Source organism: Danio rerio, chromosome 14 (assembly GCF_052040795.2).
Source record: "Danio rerio strain M-AB ecotype USA chromosome 14, GRCz13ab, whole genome shotgun sequence".
Classification (NCBI taxonomy): domain Eukaryota; kingdom Metazoa; phylum Chordata; class Actinopteri; order Cypriniformes; family Danionidae; genus Danio; species Danio rerio.
This window is the reverse complement of record NC_141034.1, coordinates 32,544,681-32,570,981: the sequence shown is the minus strand read 5'-3', so window position 1 is coordinate 32,570,981 and position 26,301 is coordinate 32,544,681. Positions and strand designations below refer to the sequence as shown.

The 26,301-nt window shown below is 34.5% G+C and overlaps 1 protein-coding gene across 13 annotated transcripts; it reads left to right on the top strand.

The window, feature by feature from the left end:
- The first annotated feature begins 5 nt into the window (after positions 1-5).
- On the top strand, positions 6-26,301 carry nek12 (NIMA-related kinase 12). Of its 13 annotated transcripts, XR_015506801.1 has the most exons (7): positions 352-491; positions 2,110-3,343; positions 3,719-3,919; positions 5,801-5,978; positions 18,865-18,947; positions 23,530-23,597; positions 25,354-26,301. XR_015506801.1 is itself a non-coding variant. In XM_087280479.1 (5 exons), the coding sequence occupies exons 2-4, from the start codon at positions 2,236-2,238 to the stop codon at positions 5,956-5,958; spliced, it is 1,467 nt and encodes a 488-aa protein (XP_087136605.1). In that variant the 5' UTR covers positions 6-131; positions 2,110-2,235; the 3' UTR covers positions 5,959-5,978; positions 18,865-19,656. The 13 variants fall into 13 exon arrangements, 11 of the variants coding, with proteins under 11 accessions (XP_087136605.1, XP_087136601.1, XP_087136600.1 ...); XR_015506802.1 differs by lacking the exons at positions 352-491; positions 18,865-18,947; positions 25,354-26,301 and adding exons at positions 6-131; positions 24,242-25,165; XM_087280479.1 differs by lacking the exons at positions 352-491; positions 23,530-23,597; positions 25,354-26,301 and adding an exon at positions 6-131 and having other exon boundaries at positions 18,865-19,656.

Here is a 26,301-nt window from a genome sequence, read left to right as displayed (position 1 = left end):
GAGACACGATCAGTTTTCGGTTATTCTAAACTGAAGATCATTTCTCTTTGACTGTGATGATGACTCGAATATTAAACAAAACATGCAGAGCTTTGAGAACAGAGATTTCTTATTGTAAGCTACAAAAACAGGTAGGTTTAACTATTTCTGCGCAAATGTGCCAAGGATGCTTGTGAACAACCCAGACCCCTCATGATGATAAAACCTATTTTTGTCAGGCATAAATTATTACTGTACTAAGATAAAATGATGCATGTTATCGGATAAGCCTTAAATAAGCGAGTTATTAGCTAAAGAGTATAACGAATCACATTCATGTTTGTTGAGAAGCTGCTGCTGCTATAGTAACATGAAGACAACACAGCCTGCCTTTTGCTCCTGACCTGGAACAAAGAGCTTAGAATGTCATGCCTAGAAGTCTGGTGGCAACTACGCATTTTCTAAACAAATACAGGAAATAGTTTTTGTCAATAAGGAATGATAACACAAAGGTAATAAAATACTTTGAAATATGTTTTTTAGTTTGTTTAAGTTTTTACTTAAAGACAGCTGTATGAAATGTTATGCATTGCATATGTATAGCTAATGTGTAATGTTAAGTAGCTGCTAACGAAACAACAATATTGTACATAACGTTACGAGACCTTCCCTAACTTTCTAGGTTGCCTATGAAAGTTTGTAGATTGTTTATAAAAGACGCAGGGCCTTTTTGTGGCAAAGTGACAACCATATGACTAAGCGCGCTCCCGAGAGATTTTCTTCCATTTTATGAAAAATAAAAAGGATGATGATGATGATGATGATGAGCTAAAACTCCAACGTGTCCTTTAAGAAAAAAAATAAAAAATTTAAACTTTGGTCTAAAATAATTGCACATTTTTACATTATTACATTATAATATATATTATAATATATATATATATATATATATATATATATATATATATATATATATATATATATATATATATATATATATATATATTTATTTATTTATTTATTTATTTATTTATACAACAGTTCTGTCTGGTTCTCAAATCTGATTGGCTGATAGCTGTGCGATATTCTGCAATATCAGAACTCTTACAGTCTCTTTACCCTTTGTGTATTACTCCGCCCACATACAGCCAGTAAAAAGCAGACACACAGATCTAAAGTTTAAAAGATGCACGCTGTGTGTGTGTGTGTGTGCATAGTTAAGTAATATTACTTTTATGGCAAATAATAAGTCATTTTCCTGGTATTTAAAGTGAAATATCTCAATATAAACAAAAGAGGCTGAGAAACATTTTCATTTTGAGGGAAATTTCATACGGTACTTAGAGCGTTTTGCATCTGAACTCTTTAAATGCAGACATTTCTAAAAATACTGTGCCATAAGTTACAGTAAGTTTAGGACAGCATTATTAGCCAGCAGTTTCACCAGTTTCCTTAACTTTTATAAGCTGTAAAGCAACTGTAAGAGGCCAGTATCTAAAAGTATATTTACTTGATACTTAAGGTTCACTAAGGAATCAAAGTCACTTTTTCCTTTCTTATTTATTTAAATTCACAACAAGTACTGTGAATCCAACAAGAGGTGCCATGTGATTTATTTACATGTAGCCAAAATTCTATCGAAGGATTTACTTATTTACTAAAAATTACAGTGCGAGCATGTGCGGTAAAGTTTTATTGAACAACGATTACTGTCACAAGATCAAGGGTTTCGGGCGATGCAGTGGGTAGCACGTTTGCCTAACAGCAAGAAAGTCGCTGGGTCGCTGGTTCGAGCCTCGACTCAGTTGGCGTTTCTGTGTGGAGTTTGCATGTTCTCCCTGTGTTCGTGTTGGTTTCCTTCGGGTGCTCTGGTTTCCCCCACAGTCCAAAGACATGCGGTACAGGTGAATTGGGTAGGCTAAATTGTCCGTAGTGTATGAGTGTGTGTGTGTATGTTTCCCAGAGATGGGTTGTGGCTGGAAGGGCATCCGCTGCGTAAAAACTTGCTGGATAAGTTGGTGGTTCATTCCGCTGTGGCGACCCCAGATTAATAAAGGGACTAAGCCGACAAGAAATGGATCAAGGGTTTCTAAATTCTACATTAACACTCTTCACTATTGTTTCCCTAAGCCAGACTATTGCTGATCCCCACAGATGAGTGGTGATAATCATATCCAGCTTATCAAGACTAAAGAAATGTTCCTGCAACCAGCAAAGGCATAAAGAAGATGCTTGGTGAACTGATATCATCAAGATATGGAGAAATATGATAAAGTCCTGACTCTTGGCCAAGGAGGAGCAGGCGTTGTGTCACTGATGAAACATGTTGACACAAAGAAGTTATGTGCAGTCAAGAGAATACACGTGGACAGTTCCAGAAAAACAAAGACCAAAGACGTTGTGTTGCAAGAGGCGATAGTTCTTCGCAGCTTGAAGCATCCTCATATTATAACATGGATTGACACGTTCTTTGACGCAACTAATGAAAGTATTTACATCGTCATGGATTATTGTGATGGTGGAACACTAGATGACCACATTAAAGAGCAGAAATGTGGAGAACACTTTACAGAATCCAACATCATGGACTGGTTTGTGCAAGTGGTCATGGCTGTCAGTTACATCCACTCTGAAAAGATCCTTCACAGAGATATCAAACCTTCCAATGTGCTGTTAACCAAAAGAGGCGTGATCAAGCTTGGGGATTTCGGAATATCAAAGATTATGAATCACACACTTGATATGGCCTCCACTTGTGTTGGAACCCCCAGTTATTTGAGTCCCGAACTCTGTCAGGATGTCCCATACAGCACCAAATCTGACATATGGGCCGTTGGCTGCCTACTATATGAGCTCTGTGCACTCAAACCAGCGTTTCAAGCCAAAAATCTCCTAAGTCTCTTTTACAAGATCATAAAAGGGGAGTACATCAAAGTCCCTGAGATGTACTCAGAAGACATCCATACATTAATCGAGAAAATGCTGTCCTTGATTCCTGAGAACAGACCAAGCGCAGCTAGCATACTTAGCATGACCTATGTGCAAGAACATCTGGGAAACTTCATCACAAATCAGGAAAAAGAACTTACGAAGGTGAATGCTGAATCCAGACCTCAAACTAAAGAAGACTTTACTGTAGATATGGAAAGCAGAACAGATTGTGCCTCAGCTGTCTTTGATAAGACACTGGAAATAGAGATGTCAGGCATTGCTGAGGAGGAAGTGGCCCATGAAGGAACAGAGTCGGATTATTCAGAGGACTTTGACGAACACGATAGCTATGCATCCTCCGAGGATGTTTCGAGAGAAGATGGCTCCTCCAGCCTTGCCAATGTGGCTGAAGAGGCATTTGAGGAATCTAGTGGTAAGAGAGTAGAACATTGATTTTGCTAGACATATTTTATTGATCCTTGAATATCACTCCTTTCCAAAAATAGAATCAAAACCTAATTCTTACTCCCAACTCTGCCTGTAATCTATTTCTAAAATTGGAGGAAAATAATAGATGTGAATAACAATGATGCAGATTGTAAACTTGTCCCATGTTGATCCAGAAATGTTGCTCTTGGTAAAATCAGGCAGAAAATGTGACACAATCATATGAATTAAATTTTCCATTATTTTATTATTGTTATTTGTATCTCCAAGGCAACAGGCGTAGGCTGATGGTGATCTAAGAACGACTTCATATTTTTTGTTGGTGCTACTTTCTGTGTGTTTTTTCCTTCTCTTTTGACAGCTGTATTTGAAGACGAGGAGATTTCTGACTACCCGGATGACTTTGAAGAAGCTGAAGATGATGACCTGGCAGAAGTGGTCAGCTACGCCAGAGATGTCATTAACTCTTCATCTGAGAATGATGTGTTTGATGTGGAGCTGGAGCTTAAAGATGCAGATGGTTTCTCTGTCACCATGAAAATGTTAAAGGAGAAATACATGGGTAAATATATATAGTATATTTTACTTCATGGTGTGGTTACATTTGCCAAAAGTCAATGTTATTTTGTGGGCCCAAAAAAATCTGTCAGTAAAGTATAAATAGTATAAAATGTATATTTTATGTATAAAACTTTATACAGATAGTTGTCTCAATACAAGTCTAATTCAGGCCCATAGCCAACCTAATGAAATGGGATGGTTCTGTTTTTCTCAAAAAGTGGACCTTTTTGCAGTTACTCACTTTATTTTTTATTTAATTATTAGATCTAAATACTGCATTTTAGTGATATTTTAAGCACTGTTTTAGCTGGATTAGCTTGTTAGATGGTCATCATAACCACACTTTTAGATGTACAAAAAATATTTCCTAAAGATTTAGAATAAAAAAAAATAATAAACTTTTATTTTTAAAATGCTAATTTATAACCACCCAATATAATTAGAAAAAGAAATTAGGAATCTGTTAAAGTTTTAAAATAAAAACTGTAGTCTATTGTCATTTATTAGGCAAGTAAACTGGCTAGCACATTTAACTTTCCTCAGTCAGAATTGACCACTTGAATATGATAATAATATAATAATAATGTAGAGCTTATAGTCAAACTAGTTTTCAAATTTATTTAATATGGGCCACTTTTCACACCTTTTTATTAGTCATTTTTTGCTTCAAGAATAAGGTCCAAGATTTTGAATAAAAGTAACTTGTAAAATGTTTTCTTAAACATGACGTCACATGTCAGATTGTATGCTTTCATGGATAGCTAGATGTTGGACTCATGAAAAATAATTGTTATCTTTGGTCAAAACTGATTAGCTAAAATCACGACAGCCAACAGAGAATTTTACTTGGTCTTAAAGCATTTATCGATGGGTTATTTTCTTAATTTATGGTTGCATAGCAGTCAAAATCTGACAAATGAGCTCACATATAGGACAAATTCTGAAAATTTGTCAGTGAGGGGTGGGTCTTTTGAACCACTCGTATACGGTGGCTACGGACCTGCAGGTCAGTATATTTAGTTCATCTGATCATTTTAAATTAAAGAAATATGTGGGTATTACTTTTTCACCCTCATGAAAAACCACTTTACAGATTTCTGTGAAGCAAAACTAAATTTTAGTATTAACGGTCAAATGAGTCAAATGTTAATTTTACATGAAGGTAGCAGAGAGATTGATTAAAGAAACTAATCTTTACTATAACTATCACATGCACTATAGGTGAATTGGGTAAGCTAAATTGTGCGTAATATATGTGTGAATGAGAGTGTTTGGGTGTTTCCTAGTGCTGGGTTGCAGCTGGAAGGGCATCCGCTGCGTAAAACATATGCTGGATAAGTTGGCGGTTCATTCTGCTGTGCGACCCCTGATTATTAAAGGGACTAAGCCAAAAAGAAAATGATTTAATGAACTCAATTTTGGTGACATCATTAAATAGAATTTACTAAAGTGATTTTACTGTATTTGCATAGAAATCAAATGCAAGTGACTCATTTATTTAAAAAAAAAATCTTAAAAATGAAATGTCAAATTATAAATAAAATAATGTTCCATCATAATTCAGCGTAACTGATATTTTAAAAAGAAGAAACACCACACTATCTATATTTATAAATATAAATAAAAGACAAATTAATTACACTACATTTTATTACATTTTAAACTTTTGTGCTGACAAAATTGTCAAACATAGTGGTGTTAAAATGCAAATTAAATCAATTAATATTTCAATAATTTAATTCTTTTAATATTTCTTTTGAGGATTATTATTTTTCTAAGTATGTCTAACAAGATTTTTGATGTATATAACACTAATACAAATATATTTGGTTCTGAGAGTGTCTCTAAATGCTAATATCTGTTCCGTGTTTTGGATTTGTAGAGGATGTTGGAGCCTCAGTCTATGAGGAAATCAGTGAGCACTTTTTGAATGGCCTCACACCAGAAGACCTGCAGCCACAGTTTCAGCACATGATCGGTACTGACCATCTGGAGACCTGCTATCTCATATTCAACCTTGACCAGGAAACCACATGCTGAATCATGCTGTTCCAATTTAGGTAAAGACTCATGAATTGTGAAACATTGTTCTCCTTTTGTGATGTGAACAATTTGACTTTTTCATCAAGCACTCAGTACTCCGAAATCGTTACCTCATATGACCAGTAGGTGGCACTATATAGTAAGAAAATGTGTAACAAACCAATCCAGAAAATGAAAATATCATAGTTTCTCATCTTGGCACCATTAGTCACATCCCAAGGCCTGGAATATAAAACTGCTGCCTTTTAAACTCACTACACACTAAAAGCAGAAATTTATAAGCTACTTGGAAAAAAGAAAAGATTTTACCCATTTCTTCTGCCCAGAGCTCATATAAACTAAATTATCTCTCAACATATTCATTAGACAACGATTATAAATGAGATAGCAGTAGAGAATACCACTTGAACATTTCCTACAGTGATTTCGCTCCACTTCTGAAATATAAAAAAACCAAGGACTGGTGTAGAATTTGTAAATTTATGGGCCACAGCTGCAGTTGTTTTCCACTTAAGGCGTTTTCCCTTAAACTTGTCCAGATCATTCCAGCAGGGAATTAGTCACTGTGATTGAGAAATTGGCACGTGCAATTGTATGAATGACCTTCTGTATTATATTTCATTTAAGAATGTTCACAATCTGCCTCCAGAGAATAGTGTGTTATCAAGCCAGCATTAGCAAGGGAAAACTGCATCGTTTGACACTTTGCCAGAATAAAATGAGAGAAATGTCCTCAGAGAATGTGGTTTTGGCCGTTTTACAGTAAGCAATTTGTTTTAATATCTCAGAAAAAGCTGATATGTGTTGATTATACTTAGAGATATACTCACTCAAGATGGTATCAGGTTGGGCTGTTTCTTCAAGCATTTCATATGCCAAGACCTTGCTTATGTTAAACCTCTTTGTGTGTGTGTGTGTGTGTGTGTGTGTGTGTGTGTGTGTGTGTGTGTGTGTGTGTGTGTGTGTGTGTGTGTGTGTGTGTGTGTGTGTGTGTGTGTGTGTGTGTGTGTGTGTTATAGTGAAAGTGAAATAAAAAGACTAGCCAGGAATGAAACCCCATTTTACAAGCACAAAAACCTGATTTTTAACTATGCACTGAGAAAAACATCTCAGAAGATTAAAAATGTAAACTTATATTCCCACAAAATACATTTATTTTTCATGTTATGTTCTGGAAAGAGTAAAACATTGAGTGAGAAGAGTCATTCAAGATAGAGCTTTTAAAAAAAATGTCCATAAGACTGATGGATTGTCATGGGTGTTTCTTTATTTATCCATCAATGCATTTGGGTAAGTGGATGAGACTAGAATAGATGCAGACAGGCCTGAAAGCGCTTTAAGTTGCGATCACCTCTATGCCTTGTCACTTTAAAACCTGTCAATATTTCATCTATATAGGAAAACCAGCCACTGGGAGAGCTTGTCATCTGCGTCTTCGGGGCTTTGTACGATGTGTGATGCATTATAGATTGATTTCTGCATGTGTGTTCCACTGCTTTCTTCTTGCTTTTTTGTTTGCACATTGTTAAAAAAAATGAGGCTAGGATCCTAATTAAGAGTCTTTGTTTTTGAGCTGGCATTTTTGACATGCATCTTTAGAATAAACTAATGAAAAAGTTTCTGGAAATGACAAGCTGACTTTTCTTCTTAGTCACTTATGTTGTTGTTTTCTTCCGTGTCTTCTAATTATAACTTGCTTAGCTTGTATTCAGATATATTGTGCATATTAAATGTGATTTTACAGATTTATATCAAGATTGCAGTGGTGAGTCTGTCTAATATTTGAAGAGCATGAGTGATTTCTGATTTCTTTTAAAATAATGGATATAATTGGATTTTATTAGGAACATATATTTTACAGATTATATATGTACTGCGAATAAAAATGATCAAGCACAACAGTACACTTGAAATTCACAAATTTCATTCATTCATTTTCCTTTAGCTTAGTCCCTTATTTATCAGGGGTCACCACAGTGGAATGAACCACCAACTATTTCGCATTTGTTGTACACAGTGGGTGCCCTTTCAGCTGCAAACCTGGGAAACACACATGCACTCTCACATACACACACATCATACACTACGGCCAATTTAGTTAATCCAGTTCACCAATAGTGCATGTCTTTGGACTGTGGGGGAAACTGAAGAGGAGCCCAGCATAGCCGACTCTCACACCAGCAACTTTTTGCTGTGAGGCAACAGTGCTAATAAAAGGAAATGGCACGGGAAAAGTATTGAACTTATGAAAAAAGGGAGGCGTAAAGAGGCATGGAAAGGTGAAATCTCAGTTTTTAGAAAACAACCCTGCCCCTCTTCAGTGCAAATCCCCACACTTGCATTTCTAAGATGATGAAGATGAAACCAGGGTAGACAATTCATCAAGATAATGATCCCAAACACAGCCAAGGAAACTCTCAATTGGTGTCAGAAAAAAAAACAAAGCTGCTAGAATGGCCCAGCAATCACTTGACCTGAATGTAATAGAAAATAAAGATTAGGATTAGAGTTCATGTAGAAGCGACCCACAGAATGTTCAAGAATTTTAGACTGCTGGGGGTGAGTCTAGGAAAAAAATACGCATAAGCAATGCAAATGACTCTATTCTCCATATACATTTCAGTAGTTCAGTAATCTTGCATTGTGTGATTTCGTTATTACACATAACTCATTTTTCAATTTTGTTTTTGTTTTGTTTTATTTGTATGTTTGTATTGTTCGGATTTTTACTAAAATCTGGGCCAATGTCATGTTAACAGCTCCCTTAGAAACAAATTTTTTTCAGGTAATGTGTTCAATTCTTATTTTCCTGCTGTACATTAATCACTCACACACAAACACATGGAAAAAAACGAGGAGATTGCTTTTGTCAGCTTCCATGGATTTACTAGATTTTGAGGCATGGGTTTGAACAACTTAATATTTCTAAAACTAAACATGAATGTCTGATATTTTTTACATCTTTATTATTATATGCAGAAAAGGCAAATAAAATAAAAAATGCTTCAAGGAACATCAGTTTTATATTACATTCAGAATTCTTTTTATTAAAGGTAGGGTAGAGAATAAGCAAAAAAGCTCATACAAATATAAATCATGCATTTAGAGAAACTGAAAATTATTCAATAGCAATTTAAATTGTAATATTATTATTGTTATTCATTCATTCATTCATTTTCTTTTCGGCTTAGTCCCTTTATTAATCAAGGGTCGCCACAGCGGAATAAACTAATCTTATCCAGCATATGTCCAGCTGCAACCCCTCATTTGGAAACACCCATAAACTCTCATTCACACTCATACACTACAGACAATTTAAGCATACCCAATTCACCTATAGCGCATGCCTTTGAACTGTGGGGGAAAACCCATGCATACATGAGGAGAACATGCAAACTCCACACAGAAATGCCAACTGAACCAGCCAAGACTCAAACCAGCAAGCTTCTTGCTGTGAGGCAACAGTGCTACCCACTGCACGACAGCTCTGCCCACATTATTATTATTATTATTATTATTACAGTCAATTGGTAATTTAATCTGTCATTATTTTTCGTGTAGACTATGTGTAATAATCTTTTTCAAGCAGCCTCATTTAGGAAGGTACTCTTTAAAAGTCCTGATATTCCACTGAAAAAGGAAGAAGAGAGAATGGCAGGAAACTCAGGCAAACATGCTTCCCTTGACCTTTAATAGACAGCACATGTCTGGCCTACATCGGTGAAAGATTTCTCTGATAGATACCACAGACTGCTTCTCACACATGTGTTTAATTGAGTATTGAATTCCTTTTTTTTTGCTTATCAAAGAATATTTTTATGGAAAATACATTGGTTCCAGCAGTACTGTAAATCTCCAACCCACTTTTTCTGATTTCATTCAAGACCACTGGAAGGAAATTAAAAGAAAACAGTTCTTTGCATTCAAGTAGATGCTCATACAAAAATTACTCAAAAATGATACTCAAGTAAAAGTACAGATACTGACTGAAACAATTACTCAATTAAATGTATCTTGCTGAAAATAAACTTGAGTGAATGTAAAAATGTATGACATTTGTATGTACTTAAGCATATTTAATATGAGAGAGAACATTTAATTTCTTAAAAAATATAAAAAATAATTAGTCAGAAATATATAAAAGGTTTAGTTCTGCTATATACATTTCTGGAGAGCACCAAATACACCCCATGAGCTACGTTTTTTGCAGTTTTTGTTGTTGTGAATCTACTAGAGGCTGCTGTGTACTCTTTTTGAGATCTCAAATTTATCTTACGAGTGCTGTTCTCACATAATTCCACCAGAGGCTGCTGTCGAGTTACTGACTGAATGACAAACCTTCCCTCCCCCTTTCTAAACCCAACCAAAAGTGTTTTTAAAAGCACCGATTGACCCACACTAAGCGGTTAGCCGAGGTAAGCGCAAAAAGGAGCAGCGTCATAATTCCCAATCTTCAGAAATGTATTTAGCTACATTTTCAAATTGAGCCTAAATGTTGCGGAAAACAAAGTTAAACTGCAAAATCAAAAAACATATTTTAAAAACACAACAATTAAATTTGCAAAGAGTGGAAGAGTCAGTATAATTATAAAACCATTTATCCAACTAATTGAACATAGAATGTTCTTTTAAACACTTCAGTAATTTATTTCATAACAATTATCGAATATTAATATTTGAATAATTGACATCATCTTGTGCATTCTGCCATACTAAACAGAAATCTAATGGATATACAGTAAAAACAAAATAATAAATAAATAAATTATGTTTGAGATACTGTAAATGTTCATATTTGATTTATTTATGAATTTCTGACTATATATGTATATTTTGTTTTGTTTTTTGAAAATATCAGTGGGTCAGAATAACTACTGTTTTTAATAACAAATGTGCTTTAATTCAAAATCAGGATTATTTAACCAAATATTGCTCTCTTAAGTCTTAGGCATTGTGTTTGCGTGGTGGCAAAGTGAGCATGATTGCCTCACAACATAAAGGTTGCTGGTTTGAGCCTCGGCTGAGTCAGATGGCATTTCTGTGTAGAGTTTACATGTTCTCCCCGCAGGTTTCCTCTGGGTGCTTCTCTTTCCCCCACAGTCCAAAAACATGCAGTACAGGTGAATTGGGTAAGCTAAATTGCCCGTAGTGTATGTGTGTGATTGAATGTGTATGGTGTTTTCCAGTGATGGGTTGCAGCTGGAAGAGCATCCGCTGCATTAAAAATATGTTGGATAAGTTGGCAGTTCATTCCACTGTGGCAACCCCAGATCAATAAAGGGACTAAGCAAAAAAAAAAAAAAAAAAAAATGAATGAATGAATGAAAACAACACATATTTTGTTTTTTTCATATGCGTTTTTTAAGTGCAAAATCTAAAGCTCTAAATGACAGCATTAATTGACATTTCGACGAAATTTCATTCGTTTTTACTCAAACACATATAGCTGTTAATTCAGAGAAGTTTGAGAGAGCATTTTCAAGAGGTCTCTTTATTTCCCCCCCTTTTATTTTGGTTTAAAATGTAAAAAAAAAAAAAAATGCAAAAATAAAAATTAAATGTAAAACATACTTGCATTTTAGTTTAAACACAATTATAAGTAGTAAAAATGACAGTTTCTTCTGAAATGTACTCAAGCAAAACACACAAGAAGTCAGTTTGATTGGCAATTGAATAAAGTCCCCAAAAATGAGTACAATAACCAAGAAAAACATACTCAAATATTCTACATCTACACAGCAGCAATACTACAAACAAAAACAACCCCCACAGTCTTACTGTTTAATGTCAGATCTGTAAAATATTGATGTGCCATTGTTCCCTGACTCGAGACCAGTGAGTATTGCAGAAGTGAAGTGGAAGATGGTGACAGTAGCCTGCACTTTAACCTGCTCCGGATGCCTCTCCAGGGGACATCACAGATCACAAACACACCATCCTGTAAAATGCAACTCTGCTCAAACCCAAGACCACAGGGACTAAAAACAGCACTGAAAATGACATCTAACTCATCAGCCGCAACTGTGCTGGGAAACAAATGGCTTAATCCAGTGGAAGAGTAAAAGCCTCATGTACTAGAAAGGTTGATGGCACCTGATTTCACCATCTTGAGTGGACGCTTGGATAAAAATAACTGGGACAACAGCTGTCTGAACGGCTTATATCAGGATTGTACAACATGAAGCTGAGCATAAAACTGTACAGCACACAGATTATTACAGGTCAGCTGTTAAGTGCATCAGTTTATGGTTATTACCAGCCTGATCTCATGAGAACTATTTAACGTTTTGTCTGTTTAGTGGCTAATATTTATGAATGAATTTTATACGTTTCATTCATATGAAAATGTACAATTTTTAAAAGAAGGCGTGACACCAAAACCCCACCCCTAAATTCAACAGTAATTGGGAGATGAGCAAATCGTGCAAAATTGTATGAATGAAATTGTGCAATTACGAATTAGCCACTTAATTAAAAAGTTACGAATTGCCATGAGATAGCATTGGTAAATTAATCATTTGAATAATCCTAATTAAATGTTACTCATTCACTTTAAAAACAAATCTGTTTTTTTTCCTTCTCACTTAAAAAACACAGTGCAAGTCAAAAAAACGCATGCAAATTGAATACACTAATAATGAGAAAAACAAGTGACTACCTCATTTAGAATTCGTTCATTTTCTTTTTGACATACTCATACATTACAGTCAATTTAGCTTATTCAATTTACCTATACTGCATGTTTTTGGACTGGATCACCTGAAGGAAACCCATCCGAACATGTGGAGAACATGCAAACTGACCCAGCCAGGGCTTGAACCAGCAACGTTCTTGATGTGAAGTGATCATGCTAACCCCTGCTCCACTATGACATCTATCAGTCATGATGTGACTGCACAAGACTATAGGAAACAAAAGTCATTTGGGGCTACCTCAAATTAAGAGTTTGTCTCTTTGTAGTGACTAAATATACATTTACATTTTTTTTATTTGCAATATGATGCAATATGACTTTATTTCTCATACAAAGATATATTAAAAATGCAATATTATTATAATTTTATAACATGATTTTACATTTCCACAGTGGTACCTAAAACCACAGAGATGTGAAGTTATTTCTCATAATAGCAACTTTATAATTCATAATAGGACTTTATTTCTTCATATCTTGCAATGTGATTTTAAATACTGCAAATGAGACTCCTCACAATATGATATGGCATCATTATATCTCCACAACGTGACTTGTAATTGTTATTTTATATAAAACAATGTGGCAATGTATTATTCTTTAAACTTTAGGCTAAACTAATTTTTCTCAGTAGCAGAAAAACTTTCATAGAAAGCAATAAAGTGACTTTAGCACGCTGTTTCTCAACAACATTAAAAATGTAAAGTGGGAAGTTTACTAAGTAGCCTATTGTAAACACTGACTTGAGAACAGCTTTCACATTTTCCCTCATTCCTCGTGACACATTAATCACAAACGATGAGAGCGGGTCGAAAGCAATTACATGTTAGAAAGCGGTGTCATGGCACATAATTTCACTTTATTACCTGACATGAAGGAGACCTTGAGTTGTGAGCCTCGGTTCGATCTCTGCCTAGTCTTAGGGTTGTGGTGGGGCAGTTTAATAAGAGCGATTGTAGATGTCCTTGTAAATGATCGGTGTCAACGGAGTGCACTTTATGGAGTTTGTAGTGGCTTCTGAGCAGATTATTCAATGACGAGAGGTTAAAGGGTCTTTACGCCTATACGAGGTAAGCTGAATCTGACAGAATGTAATTTTCAGCTTGATATAATTGATTTCCTCTTTGACACCCCTCCCTCGTCACAATGTGGTAAAATCTACCACATAAGGGATTTTGTGGATAGTATCATAGAAGTGTATTTTAGATATACAGTATAGACTGTTATATAGTTCAATGCTAGCGTTTTGTCCTTCAATGACCCTAACTGGAAACAGAAAGTGTTTAAAGTTCCATTATGTTAGCTTACAGGATGCAACAGGGAGCGAGATCGATTTTCCCCTCAGATCTTTTAATCCAGTTTATTGGAAGTCTACTAACACACAGCACAATATTGTGATATTCTGTGGATGCTGGTCCATAATCTTCCTTTGAAGATATCTTACAGGAGCTGATCTGGACCTCTCACAAAAATGGATTGTTGACGCATTGGAACAGTAAAGATGCTATTGCAGTTTTGTGATCCTTCAGGCTTCACTTTAACATTAGAATCTCCTTGATGTTTGTTTTTGATTCACTCATAATTCACAGTGAATCTCTCAGTGGATGGTCTGACATTTGGCAGATTAGAGGGTTGGGTCTATAGAGGACTATGGTGTTGTTTTTCTAGTGCTTTGGTAGTTGTGTGTGTGATTAGTCCTATGAATGACTGTACAATAAAATAAAAGTAACACCAGTAGATGGCAACATGTGACAGAATTTACTGGATTACAGCTGCACTAAATCGATCTCGCTAGACAGACTTAAAAAATATATGTAGAAGTTTGACTAGATTTTAGGAAACATATGAATACTATGGGGCAGTATGCTGGCAACAACTGTTTTTTTTTTTTTCAAACTAATGATATTTACATGGAGATATTGATAACTAAAGTAGATTTTTTTTTGTGCTGTTGTTTGCAGAACACTAAATTAATACCAGCAGAACTGCTGAATGAAGACTATGATTTGTAATCAAATACATTTGCCTCACCTATCTATCTCCATTTGGACAACTTTTTTTTGGTTTGAGTCTGACGAAGCCTATAAAGCATGTACAAACAAGTTAAAACTGTTGTTGCAGTGCAATTTTCTCTTTGTTTTTGAAAACACTTTAGATTGGCTTTAGGGAAAGGTTAACATTCAGTCATTTGCTAGGTGATCTGTACAAGAAAAACAAAACACACCCTTTCAGATTTGCAAAAATGTAGACAGTGCCCTCTAGCGGAGTGTCTGCACACCGCCCATCAGCAGCCTGACCCCTCTCGAAAACTTAAGCTGAGGCACATGTTTCCTATAAGCCTGGGTGGAAATTTAGCCAAATGTTGACATGTGAAAGTACCAGAACAAACACACCCTGCATGACCCACCCGTTTATGTCCGCCTATGGTTATTCGGGTTGAATATTTTTGATTGTGTGAAACAGTATGAAAGAACTGTATGTCTGAGTTCAGTGTATTTATTTATCTGCATGGGTTTAAAACCATAATAATAAAATGAATTAAAGCAAAAATAACAGTTTGAGCTTTCACTTATTGCTGGAAAATGTACTTTTTAGTTTGCTTGTTTTGTTGTGGAAATTATGTTGTGGAAATTTACACTTTTTGAATATTTGTGGGTCAGACTGTGAGCCAGACTTACTCTTCCATCTTCTTCTTCTTTTTCTTCTTCTAAGAGTAATTTACGGGGGTCGAGAGAGCTTAACACGCTGAAATTTAAGAAAGCACATGCAATTACAAAAACACCAGCAAATAAAGAAACAATCTTCATCAATTTGACAGCACACGTGTTGCAAATTTTTCACAACACAAACAACTGAAGAAACTCGCTGCGAATGTGCCACAACACTTGCAAATATACACGTAACACAACGAAAATTTTTCAAGAGGACCCAAAAACATGACAGACCCTGCTGAGATATGGATGTGTTTTTTATTTATGTTGTGTAATCAGGATATTAAATAAACGGAAAACAACTCACCATTCAAAGACCACCAGTCACTTTACTGAGCAACAGTCACGGCATAATATTACAATAATATTAATTATAATAATAACTTCTTCAGTTGTTTGTGTTGTGACCAATTTGCAACGTGTGTGCTGTCAAATTGATGAAGATCGTTTTTGTTTTATTTGCTGGTGTTTTTGGTAATTGCATTTCTTAAATTGCAGGGTGTTAAGCTCTCTAGTCCATCGTACTAATTTCTATATGCATCTCCTCCTAGACTGTTCATACTACAACAACCAAACTTACTTTAAACTGGTCTGACTCGAGTTGCTATATCTTTCCCAACTGATCCGACTTACAGTTTTCCGAAAACTGACCTGGAAAACTTAGAAAAGTCCCATTGACTTAATATTAGACCAGACTTTATGATCTCATAACTTTGTACCAGATTGTCATACAGACTTAAGTTTGGGCTTATTTAACTCAGACTACCAATCTGCCAATCACTGATCACCTTTCAACTTACTAACCACACCCTAGCAACCACTTACGGCATACTAGCAACTGTCCCATAGACTTCCATTGTAAAAAAATGCTATTGACTTTGGACATACTAACAACATACTAATCCATACTAAAAACATAACAAACATATATAATCATTGTAGCATAATCATAATCATACTAGCAACATGCAAGTTTAAACTAGAAACATGCTAGCAACATGCTAATTCATACTAGAACCATGCTAACAACATGCTAATTTATGCTAGAAAAATGCTAGCAGCAACATGCTAATTCATACTAGAACCATGGTAATTTATGTTAGCAACTGCCTAGGAACCACTCAGAACACCTTAGCAACCATCTAGCAACACCTTAACAACCACACAGAACACCTTAGCAACCACTCAGAACAACTTAGCAATGGCCTAGTTACTCCTTATTAACCACCTAAAACACCCTAACAGCCGCCTAGCAGCACCTTAGCAACCACTCAGAACACCCGAGCAACACAGTTTACAAAAAAATTACATTACATTGTTATTATTATTTACATTATTTCTATTGGGACAAAGACATACATAAATGAACTCTGCAGTGACCAAAAACAGCTTTCAATGTCATGAGGCATATTTCTCCACGGACCACTTCACATCTCATTTTACATCAATACGAAGGCCCACTCTTTTCTCAGTGGGTGGCAGTGACTTTAGAACTATTCTCACAAGGGGAATCCCAGCGATTTTGAAGATAAGTCTTGTCGAAATGAAAGATCTGTAGAAGAAACTTGATGGACAAATGTGCTTTCTTTTCTAAGATTGCTATCTGGGAATGTGCTGTGCTTTCATTTCAGCATGAACAGAAACCATTTATTTTGTAAACGTGAACCATTTGATAATGACTATTCAGTAAAATACATGTCTGTTATTAAGATCAATTTTGGTTTACATGTACAGATGAGGGAAACACATTCCCATATATACCTGGTGTTTTTTTTTCTCCTAATTTCTTTAGTCCATGTGAAACAAAAATGTGCAATGTTTAGTTTACTAAGGCACAGTGTTTTTTTTCCAAGTGAACAAGTAATCTATGCAAGTAATCTTCAAAGTCTGATCATTTAGAATGATGGTCCTTCTCTGTTGATATTTGTGTGATGATATCAGCCACAATATTCTTAACCACGTCTCTCTTACTATTAGCTATAGCTATAAGGGAATAATGCACAAAAAGCCCTGCACCCTTCCAATATTCAGTATTTCAATTGGAAGTAAATAAACATACTGAAATAAAAGTCTCAGCAACGTTCAGTTGAAAAGGATCTTAAGGGTGTTGGGTGTATGCAGTTTTTTCTTGCTCTAAAATTTAAAAATAAGCTTCTGATATTTGCATAGGTCTATGAGTGTAAAGAGAGACAATGGAAAATGTTACGGTAAACAACAGCTTTGCTGCTACTGTATGCTAAACGATGTAAGAATGATAACTAGTACAAGAGCCATTTTTAGCTTTTATTAGCCTTAACTCATGATTTCAGTCAACAAAAGACCTTTTCGGACACCATTTCTCAGCTGATGTACTTTATTCTAGTCTGAATTTGCCAAATCTGTGTTTTTTCTCACAAAACCTCTGCATTAATTCCAGAGAAAATTGCCATTTTGTTCCCTCTTAAAAATCTAATCCTGTCTGAATGTAAAAATCTGTGATTGACAACTATATATATATATATATATATATATATATATATATATATATATATATATATATATATATATATATATATATATATATATTCATTAATTTTTCTTGTCAGCTTAGTCCCTTTATTAATGAACCACAAACTTATCCAGCAAGTTTTTTCAAGTATATATATATATATATATACACATACAATGCTGCTTGTGCATTTTGTGAACTAATGTGAACTACACGCCATCATTATAGTTGTCGAAATGTTTGCCTCTAGGTAAAGAAATAAAAAAAGCTATAATAAAAGCAAACACAACTAAATTGGATTAGTTATTAACTATATTTCATAAAACATTAATTGATTTTAATGTGTTATTTGCCATTAACTAAGAAATGACCATCACCTAAGATTAACAAATGAAGTTAAATGAACTGATGTGTAACAAATGGAACCTTATTGCAAAGCACTGAGGTACAATAGCCTTATATATAGTCAAAGAATTTTAAATATCGTAGACCAGAGGTGAATGTTTACAAATAAATAGCCTAATTTATTAAGCATTTAGGTGCTGTTTATAAAATGACTGCAAATACAATGGGAATATCTTTAAAAAGCACTCTGAGAATTAAAAAAATAATAATAATTATTAGTATTTGTGCCCACAATATTAATATAGATGTTCATTATTATAATATTTTGAATTATTGAGTATTAGCATATGTCTAACACTGTTTAATGCAAACATATATGCAATATAATCCCAAAGTCCTTAATCTAAACTCCTTTAAAATCCATTTAAGCTGAAGCAAAAGTGAAGAGACGCCTTCAGATGCTCTCTCAGTATGGCTGTCTGTGATTTGCCCCGCTTGCAACAGTGTGATGCAATTTGTGGTGCAAATGATCTAATTAGTCAAATCTCTGAATAACTTAGACCTGAGAAGTCAGCATGTCTCACTCCTTATGGTGGAAGCTTGTCAATTAGAGGGTTGTTTGCTTGGGCTAATTGTGAATGCGTGAAGTGTTCTTGTCCTTTCAGAGAGTGCAGAAGCAGACAGCGGGAGGCTGGGAAATAAGCTGCCCTCGTTTGGTAGAAAGAACAAGTCACCTCCAGGCCACGAGGTCAGGTCAACCTCTTTTCGCCACTCTTTCTCCTTCAAACGCTCTTTTATATTTCTATTGCCACAGGAAGGAGATGAATCACAATGGGGGAGGATATTTCAAATAGACTTAAGCAAGAATGACGGCTTGGTAAAAAGCACCTGCCACTAATGGAAGAGCAATATTGTAACAATTTGAGTGTGAAAGGAAATACGTGTTAACTAGGGGTGATTGAGCAGTTGTTCTGGCTCTCTTGAGTGTTTGGAGGAAATTGGATAAACTGATACCATCAAATTGAAATGAGCCAGAGTTTAGCTGAGTAAAGATGTGTGTGCAGATAATCTGAATCTGATCATTTACAGTGAGAAAAATATGAGGCAAGAAGCCTGAAACATTAAAATGCAGGTTGGGATTTTCAATAAAAACAAGTTTTTCTAGCTGCCAGTTTCAGAGGGTTTGTCAGATAATTAAGAAATAAGCGCCAGATCACTATCAATAGTTGCAAGGCATCTGACTTTTTAAAAACTACTCTGCATCGGAATATAGACAACTCCTAAATAATAGAAACCGCTCTTTTGTCCAGTGCTGAAATATAGTGCAGCAGTGCTCTGGGTGTCCCGAGCTTGAATCCCAGCTCATGGATCTTTCCTGATTCCATTCCCCACTCTTTCTTCTACCTCATTTCCTGTCATGCTGCTGTTCTCTCAAATAATAGAAAAAATGTTACATTAAAATATAAAAAAATAAATGGCTTTTGACCTTTAAAAAAAAAAAAATTATATATATATATATATATATATATATATATATATATATATATATATATATATATATATATATATATATATATATATATACATACATACATACATACATATATATATATATATATATATATATATATATATATATATATATATATATATATATATATATATATATATATATATATATATATATATATATTTATATAAATTCATTTTCTTGCATTTTCAGCTTAGTCCCTTTATTAATCCGGGGTCGCCACAGCGGAATGAACCGCCAACTTATCCAGCAAGATTTTACACAGCAGATGCCCTTCCAACCGCAACCCATCTCTGGGAAACATCCACACTCACACACACACACACTCATACAATACGGACAATTAAGCAGTGCGTGCAGGGCCGGTGAGCGCTCCGTGTATCTTTTGTTCACTCAGTTCTGTTATAAAAATCAATTTTCTTGTGATAACGGGATTTCGTTGAGACATATTTTCCTCACGCTTGCATTTATATATATATATATATATATATATATATATATATATATATATATATATATATATATATATATATATATATATATATATATAAATATATATATATATTTTTTTTGCTTGTTAGTTTGGTTGATTTCAAATACAATAAATATGTTTGTATAAAACTTGTAGTAACGGTGCTCATAATTGGTGGGTGCGACTAAATTTTGGCTGATGCGCCTACATTTTTAAAGTTAGGAGCACCGGTGCTACCAAGCAAAAAGGTTAATTTCGAGCCCTGATATATATATGTATATATGTTTTTTCAATCAAAACTTAATTTATGAACAAAATACGTAACAAACGTAAAATATGAACAAACCCAAATGTTGTTTTAAATTGACTATAAATTGGATTTGAATTTGGTTCTTATCAAATAGTTTTCTACTTTTCAATTTTATTAATGTGTTTATGAATATAAATTGATCTGTTGAGAATGCCAAATGTTCTCCTGCTATTTAAATTTTACATTGAAAGGTGCATACAACGTACAGTATTTGCCCACCGAAACATGTTCATATAGGTCACAATTAACAAGGCTAAATATGCATGAAACCATTTCGACCATTTGGGCACAAATGGGTTAAACTTAGAAGAAAAAAAAAATTACCAGTTTCCCATATTTTTGGGGTTGCTGAAATAACCCAGCACAAAAGAATGTTCAATTTACATAACATTTTCCAACACGTTTGCAACATGAGGTACTACACACATGAGATTAAGATGCACTGAGAAGAATAAAACGGGTTTAGACATGTGTTACAGTAAATGTATCATATGTGGATTAATCCCAGGTCACTGGGCATCTCTAATCTTGGACTTATTTCTTTATATTTCATATCGGCTCAAATGATGCTACATTTAACATGACACTTTTCCTCAGGAGCTCACTGGAGCTCAAGAAATACTTCATGAATTATTTGCCTCAAGAGAAAACAACATAAAAATAAATGTATATGAAAAATAAATGCATTTTATAAGGATGAACCATGAAACCATTTCAAGAGTATTCAAGACTAGCATCTGTCTCTCAAAATCATATCAAATTGTGATCTCTCTTATGAGTAGTTGTCTATTGCGAATTAAATATTATCCATTTGAGACCACAGTCTTTTTTGATAGAAGCTCATCTTGATTCAGAGACAAAATGCATAAGACATAAGAGAGAAACACACAAAAGCCCTATAAAGCATAACATTTAAATTATTTCTGAATTGCTTTCTTTGTGTCTGGTTGCCTACAGTTTTTTGTATATTTTCTAATATTTGAGCTTCTAAAACATGGTAATACAGCAGGGGGTTTCAACAGGGGCTCCACAGCAGTACTTCAGGAGAGCCTGGAAATTATTATTACAAAAGGAAATACAATTAGTAATGAACAAAAATGCAACTTTAGCCTTGACCTACATTAAAGTTTGTACTTTATTTATGATTATTTTAAGAGTTTTGCCAGGTAAGGGTCAAAGCAAATAATGTCAGCACATTTATATGATGAAAATAAAAGCAAATAATCACTCATGCACATATACAACACATTACAATAGTGTATTTCTTTTTGTTTCTCATCTGGCTCTGGAAAAAAGTTCCATTACTCAATGTTAGCTACCATATTAAGTGCTGTCAGTCTGGAAAAACTGAAGATATGAACCCAACGTAATACTTATCCACAGGACAAATGGAGTGCTGTCAGGAGAAAAGCGAATGGTGTGATGCACTTTGAATCATTTAGCAATCGAGTATGACACAGAGTTTATGCTGTTTAAAGCCTTCAGCAAATGAAAGCAGGCTTGCTCACTATCATTCAACACAAGAAAAAAAAGTGTTTTAGCGATATTACTAAGACATAAACGCAACATTAAAAAGGTATACAGATTTACAAATAATTAGAAAGATTTTGTGTGTGTGTGCTGGGAAAGTTTAATTCCAATTTCTATTTAACGGACAGAAGATTTTTTTCCAACACATTTCTACATGTAATAGTTTTAATAACTTATCATTTCTAATAACTAATTTATTTTATCTTTGCTGTGATGACAGTAAATAATATTTTATTAGATTTTTTTCAAGACACTTCTATACAGCTTAAAGTGACATTTAAAGGCATAACTAGGTTAATTAGGTTAACTTGGCAGGTTTGGGTAATTAGACAAGTTATTGTATAACGATGGTTTATTATGAGACTATCAAAAATATATATATATATAGCTTAAAGAGGCTAATAATTTTGACCTTGAAATTGTTTCTAAAAAATTTAAAACTGCTTTTGTTCTAGCTGAAATAAAGCAAATAAGACTTTCTCCAGAAGAACCTATCAGTCATACTGTGAAAATGTCTTTGCTCTGTTAAACATCATTTAGAAAAAACAAATTAAAAGGGGGTTAATAATTCTAATTATTAGGCTAATAAAGACTTCAACTATACATTTATATGTATGCAAAATTTTGTAAATATTTTTGTAACAAAGTAGTTTTGAATAGCTTTGTTGTTATGTATCATATATACAAAGTAAATATAAATAAAACACACATATATTATGTCAACAGAAACTTTTATTTTAGATGCAATTAATCACAATTAATTTATGCTCAGCACTCCAGTTTGCACAAGATGTCAGTACATTCAACAAATAATTACAAATTAAATAAAATAAATAAACATAAATAAAATCATAAATAAAAACTATTTTTACTATTTTCATTTCAACTTTAATACATTAAAAGGTGATGTAAGAGTCTTTGATGTGTACAAACGTAAAAAGAACAGCATTTATTTGGAATGGCATTTTTTGGTAGCAAAGGTTTTATTGTATTTTTTTCTTTTTGATTTATTTGTTTATTTAATTATTCATTTATTATATACTTATAGTAAATTGGAATATTGAAATTGATTTACAGCTGCAAATTAACATGTCCCTGTAGTAATGCAAATCATATCAATAAGACAGGACGTGCGCAAAGTAACTAGGGTTAAATAGATCTGTTCAGCTCTTTGTGTTCATCAATCATCATCAAATGGGATCAAGAATGAATTTTACAAATTTGAAACGTTTTTAAAACAGTGCATTTTTGTAATGAATTACAGCGATTTTACCATTTTTACTTTATGACTACAGTTGCATGTCAGTACAATTATAAAAGAAGATTCTCCCATTTGTGGACGTTAAATCAGGTTTATTTTATACATTAACATAATGGATATCCATGCAGCAGTGAATAATAATGTGTATCCTAACGTGTATTTATCATTAACGTTATGTGAGATATGCTTCTTTCATGTCTGTCACTGTGCTGTTTATCTGATATAGTCAAGGCGGAGATTGAGGTACACTCTGACAGGCACATGGGAATGGTCAGCCTGATCTCACAAAAAAACGTAAGTATTTTACATCTTGCCAGTTTAGTGGCTAATTCGTACAAATTTGTACGAGTTCAGTCGTTTAAAATTGTACGATTTTAAAAAGGAGGCCAACCCCACCCCTAAACCCAACCGTCATTGAGGGATGAGCAAATAATACTAAAATGTACGAATTAGATCGTACGAATTCATATGAATTGTGTTGGAACGGTGGACAGGGAGAACTAGCATTAAAGGCACAGGTAATAAAACGAATGTGTACAAAGCAGAAAATCCAATATTCTGAAAGGCATAATGAATAACCTGATAGGTGTTTTGAGCTGAAACTTTACAGGCACATTCTGGAGACACAAAAGACTTTTGTCTTAAATCTTGAAAAAGGGGTAAAATAGGTGCCCTTTAAGCTTTCTTTCCACATGCAATCTATGTAGGAAATTACTGTTTTTTTTTTTTTTTGGTAAGAAATTTGGCCATCTATGATTGCATTAATGCATTCTCAAATGCAAATTCTTCCTTCAAATGTATAGCTGCCACATTTAAATCAACTTGCATTAAAATTGACTTGTAGTATGGCAACAGTTTCAATGATCACAAAAAGGTTCAAGCTAAGTTCATCAAGCTACTTGTTCTGGTCAAAAATGACAATTATCTTCTCATTAAAGAGTGAAATACTTCTACACAAATCCCATCGAGGTGTGGCATTTCATGTGCAATTCTTGAAAAGAAATGGAAAGCTCAGTGAAGGGCATCAAAATACCACAAAAATTCCTCTGGAGTCTGCTGTAAAGCTCCTCTGAGACAACAGTCATGGTTGACTCCAACAGGAATGATGGCATGGCACATAGAAGCAAAAGACGGATGCGGAACCACTGAAGCCTGAGGAAGACAACAACATCCTGCTCATCATTACTGTCCTTCGAGGAGAAGACACGTGTGCTGGAGTCTCAGAGGAAGGACAACGGGAGCCTCCAGCTGTGCGGCAGCCTTAGCAGATATACCACAAATACCTACGCTTGGTCTATTTGCATTCAAGCCGATAAAATGGAACTCACAAAAATCAGCTTAGTGAATCACTCGTCCTGGTTTACACACAAACCAATAACCCAACAATGCAAATAAACCTCGCTTACACGATTTTATTAATGAAACAGTTGTTCCCCGCTAGTGACATCAAACATCCCAATTTGCATATCTAATTCTGATTATTTTATTTGCTTGTCGGTTGTCGTGATAAATAAATTATTTAAACCTACAGCATTGTGGCATATCAGTAGGAAGCTTATGGCTTGTTATCGTCTCAGATGCAGCATTTTAATTGTACTTCTTGTACTTCACAAGATGAAAACACGTTTTTATAAATCTTTGGGTTAAAAAAGTGACTGAATTTGTGGTGTATTTCCTAATCCTTTGTTGCAAAACATCAACTTCTTCAAAACGTGTAATATTGAGTTTTTATTAAAATAAACATTAAGTGTACAGTATGTGGAGTATGTTGTTTACACCCCAAGTCAATGGTTACAGGTTTCCAACATTTCTCAGAATAACACCTTTTGTGTTCAACAGAAAAAAAGACAAGTGAAGAGGGTAAATAAAAGTAATAATTAAAAGTAAAAAGTACATTTTTTAGTTTTGGGTGAATTATTACTTTAATTCATATCAGGACTTTTATTATGTGACCAACACAGGACTACATGGGAACATTTTGATATCATTCTCTTTGTAGCATTCTTCAACCATTCATTCATTCGTTTTCTTTTTCGACTTTATTAATCAGGGGTTGCCACAACGGAATGAACCGCCAACTTATCCAGCATATGTTTTATGTGGATACCCTTCCAGTCACAACCCAACACTGGGAAACACCCATATGCATTCATTCACTCATACACAACGGACAATTTAGTTTATTCAATTTACCTATAGCGCAAATCTTTGGACTGTGGGGGAAACCGGAGCACCCAGAGGAAACCCATGCGAACATGGGGAGTGCATGCAAACTACACACAGACATCTCAACTGACCCAGCCGGGGCTCAAACCAGTGACCTTCTTGCTGTGAGGCGATCGTTCAACCCTCTGCGCCACTGTGACGCCCTGTGGCATTCTTACGGCACCATAAAACAACCATTATGGAACATCACTGCAATGTTAAATTCATAGGTTCCATGTGACATCACACAGTGATGCGGCCACAATTTTTGTGACTGAACTGTACTATGCTATCAATCTGCTGTGGTGCTGAAATAGCTGAATTATGTTATGTTGCTTCAGTAGCGTCAGTAAACTTAACTACTTTTCATTACATAAATGTATCCTGATGTAATTGATAATAGTGTGCTTAACCAACAGTCTATAAAGGCTAAGTAAAAAATATTTTTGTTGTAATCATGGTTAAACAAATGAAATAACCCTTTAACTTTTAAACGATATGTTACTCTTATTTGCATAACCCAAAATGATGAAGTATGCTGCTGCTTGAGGGATTTTCACTGTCATAACAATGCAAACGTGTATAGCTCAATGCTGGATTGTAATCTAATTAGATTAACAGACTGTCACTCACCCGTACTGTAGATCACTGTGATGAAGGATCTGTTCAGGAATGCCCTGGAAACTGTTTTCAGTATTCATGCTTTCCCTCATGGGTCTGTGTGTCAGAAACATGTGAGCACCATATGCGATCTGCTGTGTATATGACACAAATAAATATTGTGGATGTCTTC

Coding starts and splice junctions, on each gene's coding strand:
- nek12 (XM_087280479.1), top strand. CDS start 2,236: ATGGAGAAATATGATAAAGTCCTGACTCTTGGCCAAGGAGGAGCAGGC. Junction 3,344..3,718: donor GGCATTTGAGGAATCTAGTG/GTAAGAGAGTAG, acceptor CTCTTTTGACAG/CTGTATTTGAAGACGAGGAG. Junction 3,920..5,800: donor GTTAAAGGAGAAATACATGG/GTAAATATATAT, acceptor TTGGATTTGTAG/AGGATGTTGGAGCCTCAGTC.